Source organism: Petromyzon marinus, chromosome 16 (genome assembly GCF_048934315.1).
Source record: "Petromyzon marinus isolate PM22_M1 ecotype Great Lakes invasive population chromosome 16, UKy_Petmar_22M1.pri1.0, whole genome shotgun sequence".
Taxonomy (NCBI): Eukaryota; Metazoa; Chordata; class Hyperoartia; order Petromyzontiformes; family Petromyzontidae; genus Petromyzon; species Petromyzon marinus.
Window position 1 is genome coordinate 14,410,041 of NC_133682.1, and position 14,551 is coordinate 14,424,591.

The following is a 14,551-nucleotide window of genomic DNA, read 5'->3' on the forward strand; positions in this document are numbered from 1 at the left end:
CACAGGACGAGGAGGTTTTACTGAGCAAGCACTTTTCATGATGGCAGCGGCAGCAGCAGCAGCAGCAACACAAAGACAGGAAATAAGTAAATGCGTGACATGGGTTGACCAAAAGCATCCCAAGACACACACCCGACGCGACTGACACAATCACTCGGGCAGCAACTGTGGGCCTGGGGAATGTCATAAAGATGCAAAACCTTTCCTTGCCATCGGTAGCAAGACGCACACCACTGCGACGAGAACACATTTATTAAACATCATGACAAGCCATTGCTATAGAGCAACAAGTTGTTGTTGGTGTTGGTGTTTTTTTTTATAAATACAATGCACGTTTCAATTGCTTCACGATGCCATCGACGTATTAGTCACCGTTCCCGCGTGCAAGGCTGTTGATGGCAGTCGGGACATCGTCGGCCTCCTGGCCTCATCAAACCCTCGCATCAACCCCTGGGGTGTCTCTCTGAGGCCGGAGCACGACATGTCACCGTCTGTCAGTGGCAATCCCCCCTCCCCTCACCTCTAGGCCTGCCGATCAACCGATAACATCGCCTCCATAGATACACAGCATGAAGCAAATAACACATTCAGCTATGAGTACATTGAGCCATTTAGGTATGCGTTATGGGCTCATTTGAACACAAACCAAAAAAACCTCGAAATTATCTCACCACAACCATGCATCGTAATGGGGGAAAACATATTCGCCACCGTTGTAACCATTCCGATTGGAGGGAAGCTCACGGCTGCCCATCTCTTCTGGGGGGGGGGGGTGGAGGTTGGGCGACTCGGAACGAGGAAATGGATCATGACCGATAAACAACGCTCACTCCGAGGGGCCTCCCTTCCTCCCTCCCTCTCTCTAAACTATTACAGAACTGCAACGCTGACGCCGCCGCCCGCCAATCACCCACGGTGTCGATCGTTCCAAATCTTATTGGAGTGTGCGCAGCTGAGCAACACCTCCCACCCCCCACCCCCCCCGTGAACAGATTATACCGCAGGAAACTCAACGTTGCGACGCGCATGACCAGCGGGGCGGCACGGGACGAGAAGAAGCCGCGGAAACGGTTCCGGCTCTCGGCCGTCGTGCGATTACATTTTGCACTCCAGTGCCCGTGCGCGCAGGGTCCTTCGCAGCGGCCTCTAGTGCTGCGACACGGCTACCGGTCGTCGTGAATTGGAGCCGCACGCCCAAGGGGACGATGCCCCCAAGCAAGGTGGGCCATTCTAGATTTGAAGCTTTCGTGACTGCAAGCATCCATGCTCTTTGGTTCTATCCGGTAAAGTCACGTAGGTAATAAAAAAGAAAAGAAAATCACGAAGTTTCGGCCACAACACAAGTGGCCTTCATCAGGTGAAGGGACCAAACTGTCCAGAGGACAGCGCTGTCCTATGGACAGGTTGGTCCCTTCACCTGATGAAGGCCACTTGTGTTGTGGTCGAAACGTCGTGATTTTTGTTTATTTTTTTTACCTACGTGACTGAACAGAATAGAACCAAAGAGTATGGTGGGCCATGTCCACGGGCGGTGATTTTTTTTTTTTTGCAGAGGGAAAATAATGTGCTCAGGAACCGATGACCTGTCCTCATGATCGAGAGTGAGCCCTCCAGTTGAGGCTCGTATCGTATCGCCTTAGGGATCTCGATATCTTTAAAACAGTAGTCACGTTGCGGGCAGGTGACATTGTTTCTCATGAAGCGGATGATAATTATGCACGATTTGGAGGTGGGACACTGGGTGTTTAGCATTCACTTAATAACAAACGGTACGCTTTGGTCAATCCCGTTGCATTTACATGCAAACCAGCTCAGTGGCCCCGTGTGGCTAACCACCAGCCCCTGAAACCGTGTAACAATGGTCAGAAAGAGACGGTCAAGGGCGAATCCAACACTGGACAATAATACACACACACACACACGTCTCACATCACATGCCATATTCCAATACAGTTACATACACGTAGGCTTTCGGGAACAATATCATCCGTAATAGTTTTTTTGGGTTAGATCGCGTAAAAATAAATGCGTCGTTAAACCGGCCACCACCCGACATAGCCAAACAGGAGGATCTCTCCACAAATCTGGATGTCCGCCTGATAATGCTAGTTGTAATTCCTGGCGAAACGTCGTACTCAGATTGTGAATATTGTGGATTTGCTCTCCAACACACCGGTGTGCTGTACTAGTAACAAATTGGCCACGTTCTGTTTACGGAACAAACCTTATTCATTGGCTCTGTCGGGTGGTGGCGGGTTTAACGACACATTAATATTTACGCGACCTAATCCAACCCCCCCTATATTATGGACGGTTACATACGTCACGGAGAAAACTGCATCTGAAGGGGGGGAGGAGGGGCAGGAGGGAAAGCAATGCCGCACTCCCCGGAGTAAATGAGCAGCAGTGCCTTGGGAAAAGTATCACCCGGTCGCTCTCCCTGACATCACTCCACAATCGCGACCTCTTTAGTCCTCTGCTCCATGGCAGGCCTCTGCATAATGCATCGTTATTATTATTATTACTACTACCACTGCTACTACGAAGGTGACAACAGCAACCAAATGAGACTAAACGAGGGCAATTCGAAATGCTTGCGCCAGATCCGCGGTGCAAATGTACGCGCCGCGGAAGGCGCGTCGGCTTCATAAATGTGGACACGTCTTTCGGAACGCGGCGCGCGTGTCAAGCGGGAGGGAGGGAGAGAGAGAGAGAAACACAATTACGACGATGCGCAACGAGGCGGCAAGGCGGCAATGAATGGGCGGCGATGCGGGCGGCTTCTCTCGGGTTCCCCGGCCATGAGGTGGCAGGGCAGGCGAGGGGCAGCGAATGGGAGGCAGATCTGAGGGGGCAGCACAGCTCTCCGCAAATGCCGAACCACCGCCACCCCCCTCCCCTCCCCCCCCTAATATCTGCAGGGTGTTGCAGAATCACTATTCGGCATTGCAGTAACTGGCGTCCGCAAATTGAACGAAGGATGAAATGCAGTGATTTGTTGTAAGCGTGTCTGTTTGTCGCGAGAGCAAATGGCATGATTTTTTTTTAGTGTTATTCTTTATACAGTACTACAAGAGACATGAATATGGTTCTTAAAATAAACCACACAACGGTACATCTCTCTTTTTTTTCTGCGAACCTCTACATTTCCACGTAACGAGTAAATTATCTTTCTCCGCTTCTGCACCATAAAGCACAGCTGAATAAAGTGTTGTCCTGCAGTGGTAGAACATGAGTGGTTACACAGACACCATTTGTATCACGATGGAGTTTTTTTGTTTTCTCTGAGCTACAAATTTCTCACAGACGTACATGCCACCCACCCCCCCCCCCCCCCCCCAACAGCCAACAGGATATTTCAAGCGATATGCAATATAATATCTGATAGTCAAACACATACTTTCGATACGAACAGCACTGTAGGCGAAATTAAACTTTGCAGTCAACCGTTTAAAAAAAGCACACACGTTTGTTTGACCTTTATTCAAAACAGCAGTGATGGACATGGCATGCACACTCAGACGACGAACGTTCATCAACGTCTTGGCCAGATTGTTGGAGTCTGCGCGGTGTTCAGCCATCGGGGACAAACCAGCAAACGGTGGGAAATACGGCCAACTTGAATCTGTTTTCCACCAAGGGACTCGTGTAACCTCGATTACATGCTCACAGTATATTGCTCTTTAGAACTCATCTAGACGTCAGAAACACATTTCAATTTTTTTTTAAATCAATTAACTCACAATTTTGAAACCACGGGCAGCGCGCAAAAGCTCAGCGTGTTCATCCCAGAGCCCTTCGCGACGTCGTGTGCACCGTGGCACACGGAGAGAACACCCCACGGCACAGACAACACAACAGCTACTTACGTTGCACGTTACAATATGGACACCGAGTCTGTTTGCAGTATACCGTATCCAGGTGAGACCAATTGCACAATTATGTCGTTTTCAGCGGGGGGGGGGGGGGGGGGTAAACGATACGTGGGGTATGTGGGGGGGGTCACATCTGCACGTCTGCTGACGGTCTGCTCTTCGCCGATCAGCGAATATTACTTTAGACAGAATATCGTTGTTTCCGACTTGCGTATTTGCAATAGCGTGCGGAGGATTTTTTGTTTAAATCTTCAGAACGGTTCAAAATGTTCCCGCTCAAGGGCTATGACGGCGCGCGACGGAGAGGTGCCTGCGTGAGTGTCTCTGCGAAGGACGTTCTCGAGCGTAGCAGCCACAGCGAGCAGCCGAAGCCACAACCGCGCGCTGCCCCAGACGACGGATGCCTTAGAGCCCCTTCCGGCGCCAATGCCACACACAGCCCACGCGGCATCTCTCGTCGCTCAAGCTCTCAAATAGGTGTGTCCCCCACCACCCCCCACCACCCCCACCCCCCCCCCCCCCCAAAAAAAAACACAATCTGCGCAAGAATTTACTGAAGACTCTCGTTTTGTTTGCGTACATATCACAACCGAGAGGTGAGAATTACTGCCGTCTTGAATAAAAGCATGCATCAGAGAATGTAGTTTGATCCCCAAAAAAATATATAATAAGAAGAAAAAAACCATACCGTGTTTGCAGTAAATTAACATCCGGGAGAATGTGATGCCCAAGGAATCACATCGCGATTACCGGTCGAAAAGAATCACTTAGCCGTTCGACTTTCAGGAGTGGTGGCTATATATATTAATTGTGAAAAAAATGTCTAACCGTGTCAATATACATTACTTGTGTTTGTCCTCTACATAATGAATATCATAGTTTTTTTATTGATTCCAAACCTTTAAAAGACACAAAGAGTTACGTTTGCAGGCAGCCAGTTAAAGTCTAAGAGTAAACAAATTCTCTTGGGCAGCCAGCACTGTGAGTGGGACAGGATCACAAAAGGTCATAAATAATTTCTAAATGCAGTGCGTCTATTCATAAAGTATACTGCCAGATCGACTTTGGACATCCTTGCTGGTTTGCAGAGGTATGAACAGTGATCACTTCCTAACATGAGAGAGTTTTTTTTCTGGGAGCTTATTGTTTTCAACACTACAATACTGCTTTGGGTACATTACAGAGAGGGGGATGCTGGGAACCGGGAGGTGGGTTAAGGGTCATCACATTCACAAGCCCAAGAAGAGAAAGCTGGGGAGGTACCGGATGGAGAGCAGAAGGGGGACAAGGGGTGAGGAAGGGGAGGGAACAAGGTGGTTATTTTATGGAAGAGATCTCATTTAGCTTGCGCTGCTTTTATCCAGTTGGGCTCGGACAATCACAGACAGAAATAAACTGTAGGAAGTGGGGGAGGGGGGGAGAAAAGAGGGCAGAAAAAACAACACGTTAGAATTTGTATTCAATGCAATACAAGGATAAACACATTTCATGTTAGCTTAACACGTAGGTTTTCGCGACCAATATCATCCATAATAGAGATTTTTGGGTTAGATCGCATAAATATATAAATGTGTCGTTAAAACCCGCCACAGCCCGACACAGCAAACTAGTAAGGGTTGTCACGTAAACAAAACGTGGCCAATTCGTCACTGGTACAGCACACCGGTGTGTTGGAAAGCCAAGCCACAACATTACGACGTTTCGCCAGTAATTACAACTAGCTTCATCAGGCGACAGCCAGATTTGGACATTTCAAGTTGCGGGCTTAATAACCGGCAGGCGTTGCAGCATAAGATGAATGCTAATGCACAAGCGACTCATTCAAGCGGTCAATCATTCCCCGGAGACTTCGGGAGATAATACCAACGCGTCCACACGTTGGTGGTTCGTGATACTCTGGCAGAATGATGCCCGAACGATTCGTAAAAAAGAAAAAAACCAATGGGTACAACGTTTGCGCAAAGGCCGAAGAAAGTTTTGCCGCAATTTCACGCCTCCCATCGCTGGGACAATTGGCGGACGCCCTCGCGTCTACCGGCCCAATGAGTTTTCAATTGTTCGTAACGTACGCAGGGATTGCGTGTCACAAGAAGATAATCACCTGGAATGTTGGAAACCCAAGTTCGGGATTAAATTTATAAACAACTCCTCCCGTCCATGTACAAGTGTGCTCAGTTGATCAATCTCTGACACATATAACGAGTTCCAGGGCTATAAGATGAATTCCCCTCTGTCCTTGAAACACATCTGAGCATGAGATGTACACAAGTGAATTTTAAGCTAGAGTCTTAATCCCATAAAATTGCCGTGCAGCCCATGGGTCCCTCCACTTCTATCAACGCAAGCCCTTCTTATCACTCTCCCACTATCCTCTCATAAGTCTCACCCACACGTGTATTTCCCCATGACCGCTTACAACCCCGTGAAATGTAAAGCCACACAGAGAGTGCCCTTTGTCGTCCAGCCAAGAGCAAGCAGTGCCCGCAATATCTCTAACATTCCGCGAACGACACAACTCTTGGGCCTGCCACAAGCGAGTGGGAAGGGGGGATGAAAATGGCACGCGGTGCAAGCGTTGGATATTTGGGTGTGTGCCAGTTCGCAGTGAATTGCAGCGGGGATGATAGCGCAACGTTCTTGATTCGGTCTTTGTCGCTGGCACTTTGTAGTCAAGGACAGCATCGATGCCTGGACCAAGTGACGGCGATTTACGCATTGTCAAGGAACCTGCCAGCTGAGAAATTCCCTTTGACGCGAAGTATTGGAGGCTTGGCTCGAGAGCAGAGGTCAAATGCTGTAAGCCATGGTTGAGTTATGCTTTACCATGAATGCACCTGGGTGACCAGGTAAGTGGCTTCCTCACCAGGTTGACAAATGAACGTAATTCATTAACTCTTACTTTCCGCAGGCACTTGTGGATTAACTTTGAACTTGACTGAAAATAATAAATAAAAGTGCTTGAAATTATTGTTCGAGCGGCACATATACTTCCTATTAATGTATTATATTATTTAAAAAAATGATGTTAAATTATTTCAAGACGACGGTATTTATTTTTGACTCGCGTGAGCATGAAAGAAAAACGCGTTTTTAATATAAACATATTCATGTTTTTTAAAAAATATATTTATATCAATGAGCCCAGTCTGCAGTCTAAATTCATGACGGTGAGAGTGCTAAAATAAATGTGAGCATATTATCTACAAGGGTCTTTGGGCATAAGGCATTATCTCGTGTCAACCTGTGGAACGCGAGCAGTGAATTATCGGCGTTACGTAAGAGCCATTCTAAAGAAAGGCACGGAACGTGAGACGTGCCATCATCTCCCCGCCCCTCGGTTGAGCCGGAGCTCTCTCTACGCCACTGGCACGTGCTGTCATCTTGTTTCTCATACTTTACCATAGAGGGAGAAAGAATTAAAAAATCAAGTTTTGCTGGCTGGCTGGCTGGCTTCCTGCCTGGATTCCTATCTGTCCCGGCTGGCTGGCACAGAAGTGGTGGCGACGCCGCCGCGCGCGTCTTCGCGACGGCGTCGCCCGCTGTCGTGCATCGCACTAATGTCGTGCGCTACCCCCCACGCACCCCCAACCCCACCCCGGCCGTGGAATCCGCGGAAATGCGATAGATGAGATAGAGGAGGGCGATAAACTCTAAACTATACAAATATCTATATGTAAGGCACGAAACAGGTGGCCTTCGCCACAAATCTGGCTGTCGCCTGATGAAGCTAGTTGTAATTACTGGCGAAACTTCGTACTCAGATTGTAAACGTTGTGCCTTGGCTCTCCAACACAGCGGTGCTGCTGTACTGGTGACGAATTGGCCACGTTCTGTTGACGTGACAACCTTCACTAGTTGACTGTGTCGGGTGATGGCGGGCTTTAACGACACATTTATATATTTACGCGATCTAACCCAAAAAAAAATCCCCTCTATTATGGTTTATATTGGTCGCGAAAGCCTACGTGTTAAATGATAACACTATCAACTATGCTTTATTTTACTCGGTAAGGTCCAGAAGCGACCTCACTGTCGCACATGATAGTTCAACGAAGTGGCTTATCATGTCGAAATGTACAGCAGCCAAATACTCTCAATGCACGTTTCTAAATGTGGAGGGAAAACCCCGTGGAGAACTAGGGGAAAAATCCACGGGGAAAGCAAGAAAACTCCAAATATACAGCAGGCGTCAGGGTCGGGATCGCACCCTCGAACTCCTGAACACGAGGGGAGGTTGTTAACATCTCGCCAGAGGAGGGAGGGGGGAGACAAAGAGAGGAACAGAAAGGAGAGGGTGGGGAGAGAGTGGAAGGGCGTGAACTCGAGAGTAAAACGAGATCGTGAAGTGGACAGAGAAGAGCGATGGAGAGCGACACGCAGCGAGAGGGAGGACCATGGAGAGGCAAGAGACATTTGAGACGGGAAATGGAGAGCTGTGATTAAAGAAAGTGAGGGTGAGAGGTGAGGGAGAGACACGGGGAGAGTGATAGGGGCAGGGAGGCAGGTGAGAAAGAGTGGATGCAGGGGAGGAATGTAGAGGGAGGGAAGAGGCAAAAGAGGGGCAGAGGAATAAAGAATCAGATATAAATAGAGACAGAGTGAGTATAGAGGACAAGGAGAGAGCACAAGGCCCTTCTGGCGGCTGGGAGGGACGGACAGACAAGTGGCCACGACTTAAAAAAAAAATTATCAGTGCTGTCACACACACACACACCACTCAATGGATGTCTATGTGTGTGTGCGCGGTCTGTATTTTAAATTTCATACTTAACTTGCAATTTAGCAATCTTTGAAATAGCGTAATCAACCAGACTATGCGTTAATTGTGTTTTGACCGACCGTCTGTGTTGCTTTATATGGTTTCCAAATTTTGCTAAACCCTGTTTGTTTGGTGTGATTCTCTCTCTGTGTCCCCTGTTGTATCTGTGTTAGTTCCCCCCTTCTTGGTTGGCTGTATATACATCTGGGGTTATGTGTTTCCTCTCTCTCGTAAATTTAGCTCTTCTGTACCTGATGATGGCTGCTTGTGTTGCAACCGAAACGTCGTACGCTATTATGTTATTTTATTATTTCTTATTTATACGTGACTTTACCGGAAAAAAAAACAAAGAGTAATTCCTGCAGTCACGAAAGCTTCAAATCAAGTCTCACCACTCAATCCAGCCCATCATCACTACAGGGTTAACACATGAAGTACCGCTTTGTGGGAAATAAAGTGTGGTTTGTTTTACGGAACTATCGGCCCGTACCACAGGTGTGTGGAATTTCCATGATTGCTTAGGGTTGTCAATGGAGGTGAGCACGCAAGAGCCATTTGGATGATGCCCAAAGGCCACCCGATGTAGAGTCACCACTGCTTTAATGATGCGCCTGTGTGTTAGTCCGCACGCATGAAACCGCACTGCCCTCTCTGGCTCAACGCTGCGCTCATCAGATTTCTAATTGTTCCCAAGACAACCCTCTTTTGTACGCAACACGTCACTTGTTAAAAAAGAGATATTAACCTGAAATTAAATGCACATTTCCCCCCACAACATTTGAAAGTGACGTACACCTATATACGTCACTTTCAAATTGAAATCACAAACACGTCATTGTACCCAACCAATGAGAGCAGAAACCTGCACGAAAGGGCGGCAGACGACAGCGTGCACAATGCGTACTCATCGCGGCTTGGACACACACAGGCCATGCCGGCAAGATGTCAAACCATGACCATATTGCCGCAATAGCTTGGATCATCATCACCATCCCGCCCCCATCCTCCCACGGGTGCTCACATCTCGTAGTATCCACCGCAGGAGGCCACGGCACTACCGCTCCCTGCTGTTTCCCAACTTGAGCCCTCACAGACATCGATCGTCGACAAGAGAAAGGCAGAACGGTACTTAACAAGTCACCGCTCTGGTTTTCTACAAGCAATTCAATCTCCAAATTTCTACCTTAAATATGTGAACCAAAATTTATTTTTCCTATTTTTTGGTGATAAAGCTGGTTAGCCGTGGCTATGCCACCCTTAAAGTAGGCCTCCTGAGTCCCAGGCATTTACACTGAAGCAGCGGTAGAATCGAGACGTATCCTGGTGCCTTTGAGCCGTGAGCACTTGAGGAATCACAGGGGTGTCAGTCTGGCTCTCCGAGCCACCTCAGCAATTAACGCTGCATCCTGAGCATCCTAAACGCATCTTGTACTCGTCTTTGCTAAGTTAGTAGCACAGCTCTGGACATGTCCCCCAAGGCCACGCTGCCAAACAACCACCCAGCTCCTGGACGGCGATGCACAGCTGCCACGCGAGCTCGGTGAGTGCGTACATCGACGGGAAGGGAATTGTAGGCCCGTGTAACGGGGCCCGTACACGGGTCCTCTAAAGTACATGAAGAGGGTAGGACTTTGGATGCAGTTCACATCAGCGCTGTCCCTCGAAAACAGGGGTCGGCAACCTGCAGTTCGGGATCCCCATGCGGTCTGCCCCGCGTGTGACTCTTTGTCTGCCCCCCGTGTGACTCTTTGTCTGCCCCCCCATGTGATTCTTTCTCTGCCCCCCCCCCATGTGATTCTTTCTCTGCCCCCCATGTGGTTCTTTGGCTGCGGAATCCGTGATCGTCTCGGTGACAAGGAAACGTCAACAAGAGTCAAACTGCTGTACATCTGCTGCTGTGTCTGTGCACAAGCTGCTGTCCCTGCGCGTGATGCGGCTCTCGGGAGAAAAAATGTTGGCCAAAGCCAAAAACGAAAAATGCCTCCTCTTTGTCTTTGAAAGGTTCACCGATCCCTTGCTCTTAAGGGGCACGGCAAAGCCCAGGAGGGAATCGTGACTCTGGGTACTCACGTATGATGACGAGAACGACCAGAGCGCAGATCACGCCGAGAATGATCATCATCTGCCAGGGGAAACGGAGAGAACGCAGAGAGACCCATGCATCTGTCTCCCACGGCACGCCGACGGCAACTCACGTGACACAGCAATTCAAATGCCCGTTCCTTATTGTAACCGCTGGTGAGCTCGGCGTGCTGTGATACGGTATCTGAGCCCTGAGAACGATTGCTTAAGGGCAGTTTATAAATGTTAATTATTATTATGACATTCAAAAAGGTGGCATTTTCAAGCAACCTTCCTTCTGTGCAATGACGTCATGCAATTGCCCAAAATGCCATCACCTGTGACACACGTATTTACCGTGACACACGTATTTACCGTGACACACGTATTCACCGTGACACACGTATTCACCGTGACACACGTATTCACCGTGACACACGTATTTACCGTGACACACGTATTCACCGTGACACACGTATTTACCGTGAGACACGTATTACCGTGACGCGCGTATTTACCGTGACACACGTATTCACCGTGACACACGTATTCACCGTGACACACGTATTCACCGTGACACACGTATTTACCGTGACACACGTATTTACCGTGACACACGTATTCACCGTGACACACGTATTTACCGTGACACACGTATTTACCGTGACACACGTATTCACCGTGACACACGTATTTACCATGACACACGTATTTACCGTGAGACACGTATTCACCGTGACACACGTATTTACCGTGACACACGTATTTACTGTGACACACGTATTTACCGTGAGACACGTATTACCGTGACGCGCGTATTTACCGTGACACACGTATTTACCGTGACACACGTATTTACCGTGACACACGTATTTACCGTGACACACGTGTTTACCGTGACACACGTATTCACTGTGACACACGTATTTACCGTGACACACATATTTACCGTGACACACGTATTTACCGTGACACACACGTATTTACCGTGACACACGTATTTACCGTGACACACGTATTCACCGTGACACACGTATTTACCGTGACACACATATTTACCGTGACACACGTATTTACCGTGACACACGTATTTACCGTGACACACGTATTTACCGTGACACACGTATTCACCGTGACACACGTATTTACCGTGACACACGTATTCACCGTGACACACGTATTTACCGTGACACACATATTTACCGTGACACACGTATTTACCGTGACACACACGTATTTACCGTGACACACGTATTTACCGTGACACACGTATTCACCGTGACACACGTATTTACCGTGACACACATATTTACCGTGACACACGTATTTACCGTGACACACGTATTTACCGTGACACACGTATTCACCGTGACACACGTATTCACCGTGACACACGTATTTACCGTGACACACGTGTTTACCGTGACACACGTATTCACTGTGACACACGTGTTTACCGTGACACACGTATTTACCGTGACACACGTATTCACCGTGACACACGTATTTACCGTGACACACGTATTTACCGTGACACACGTATTCACCGTGACACACGTATTCACCGTGACACACGTATTCACCGTGACACACGTATTCACCGTGACACACGTATTTACCGTGACACACGTGTTTACCGTGACACACGTATTCACCGTGACACACGTATTTACCGTGACACACGTATTCACCGTGACACACGTATTTACCGTGACACACGTATTTACCGTGACACACGTATTCACCGTGACACACGTATTCACCGTGACACACGTATTCACCATGACACGTGTATTCACCGTGACACACGTATTTACCCTGACACACGTATTTACCGTGACACACGTATTTACCGTGAGACACGTATTACCGTGACGCGCGTATTTACCGTGACACACGTATTTACCGTGACACACGTATTTACCGTGACACACGTATTTACCGTGACACACGTGTTTACCGTGACACACGTATTCACTGTGACACACGTATTTACCGTGACACACATATTTACCGTGACACACGTATTTACCGTGACACACACGTATTTACCGTGACACACGTATTTACCGTGACACACGTATTCACCGTGACACACGTATTTACCGTGACACACATATTTACCGTGACACACGTATTTACCGTGACACACGTATTTACCGTGACACACGTATTTACCGTGACACACGTATTCACCGTGACACACGTATTTACCGTGACACACGTATTCACCGTGACACACGTATTTACCGTGACACACATATTTACCGTGACACACGTATTTACCGTGACACACACGTATTTACCGTGACACACGTATTTACCGTGACACACGTATTCACCGTGACACACGTATTTACCGTGACACACGTATTTACCGTGACACACGTATTTACCGTGACACACGTATTCACCGTGACACACGTATTCACCGTGACACACGTATTCACCGTGACACACGTATTTACCGTGACACACGTATTTACCGTGACACACGTGTTTACCGTGACACACGTATTCACTGTGACACACGTGTTTACCGTGACACACGTATTTACCGTGACACACGTATTCACCGTGACACACGTATTTACCGTGACACACGTATTCACCATGACACACGTATTCACCGTGACACACGTATTTACCGTGACACACGTATTCACCGTGACACACGTATTCACCGTGACACACGTATTTACCGTGACACACGTGTTTACCGTGACACACGTATTCACCGTGACACACGTATTTACCGTGACACACGTATTCACCGTGACACACGTATTTACCATGACACACGTATTTACCGTGACACACGTATTCACCGTGACACACGTATTTACCGTGACACACGTATTTACCGTGACACACGTATTCACCGTGACACACGTATTTACCGTGAGACACGTATTCACCGTGACACACGTATTCACCATGACACGTGTATTCACCGTGACACACGTATTTACCCTGACACACGTATTTACCGTGACACACGTATTTACCGTGAGACACGTATTACCGTGACGCGCGTATTTACCGTGACACACGTATTTACCGTGACACACGTATTTACCGTGACACACGTATTTACCGTGACACACGTGTTTACCGTGACACACGTATTCACTGTGACACACGTATTTACCGTGACACACATATTTACCGTGACACACGTATTTACCGTGACACACGTATTTACCGTGACACACGTATTCACCGTGACACACGTATTTACCGTGACACACATATTTACCGTGACACACGTATTTACCGTGACACACGTATTTACCGTGACACACGTATTTACCGTGACACACGTATTCACCGTGACACACGTATTTACCGTGACACACGTATTCACCGTGACACACGTATTTACCGTGACACACATATTTACCGTGACACACGTATTTACCGTGACACACACGTATTTACCGTGACACACGTATTTACCGTGACACACGTATTCACCGTGACACACGTATTTACCGTGACACACATATTTACCGTGACACACGTATTTACCGTGACACACGTATTTACCGTGACACACGTATTTACCGTGACACACGTATTCACCGTGACACACGTATTCACCGTGACACACGTATTTACCGTGACACACGTGTTTACCGTGACACACGTATTCACTGTGACACACGTGTTTACCGTGACACACGTATTTACCGTGACACACGTATTCACCGTGACACACGTATTTACCGTGACACACGTATTTACCGTGACACACGTATTCACCATGACACACGTATTCACCGTGACACACGTATTTACCGTGACACACGTATTCACCGTGACACACGTATTCACCGTGACACACGTATTTACC

The 14,551-nt window shown here is 48.0% G+C and overlaps 1 protein-coding gene across 1 annotated transcript in view; it reads right to left on the reverse strand.

Moving 5' to 3' along the window:
* LOC116942783 (vesicle-associated membrane protein 3-like) overlaps window positions 1–14,551 on the reverse strand; it is a 48,967-nt gene continuing 34,416 nt past the window's right edge. Inside the window, exons 4-5 of the mRNA XM_076067532.1 lie at window positions 10,705–10,756; window positions 1–5,270 (exon numbers count right to left, since the gene is read on the reverse strand). Coding sequence (XP_075923647.1) covers window positions 5,254–5,270; window positions 10,705–10,756 — 69 coding nt within the window. The 3' untranslated portion in view covers window positions 1–5,253. The remainder of the gene's footprint in view (window positions 5,271–10,704; window positions 10,757–14,551) is intronic.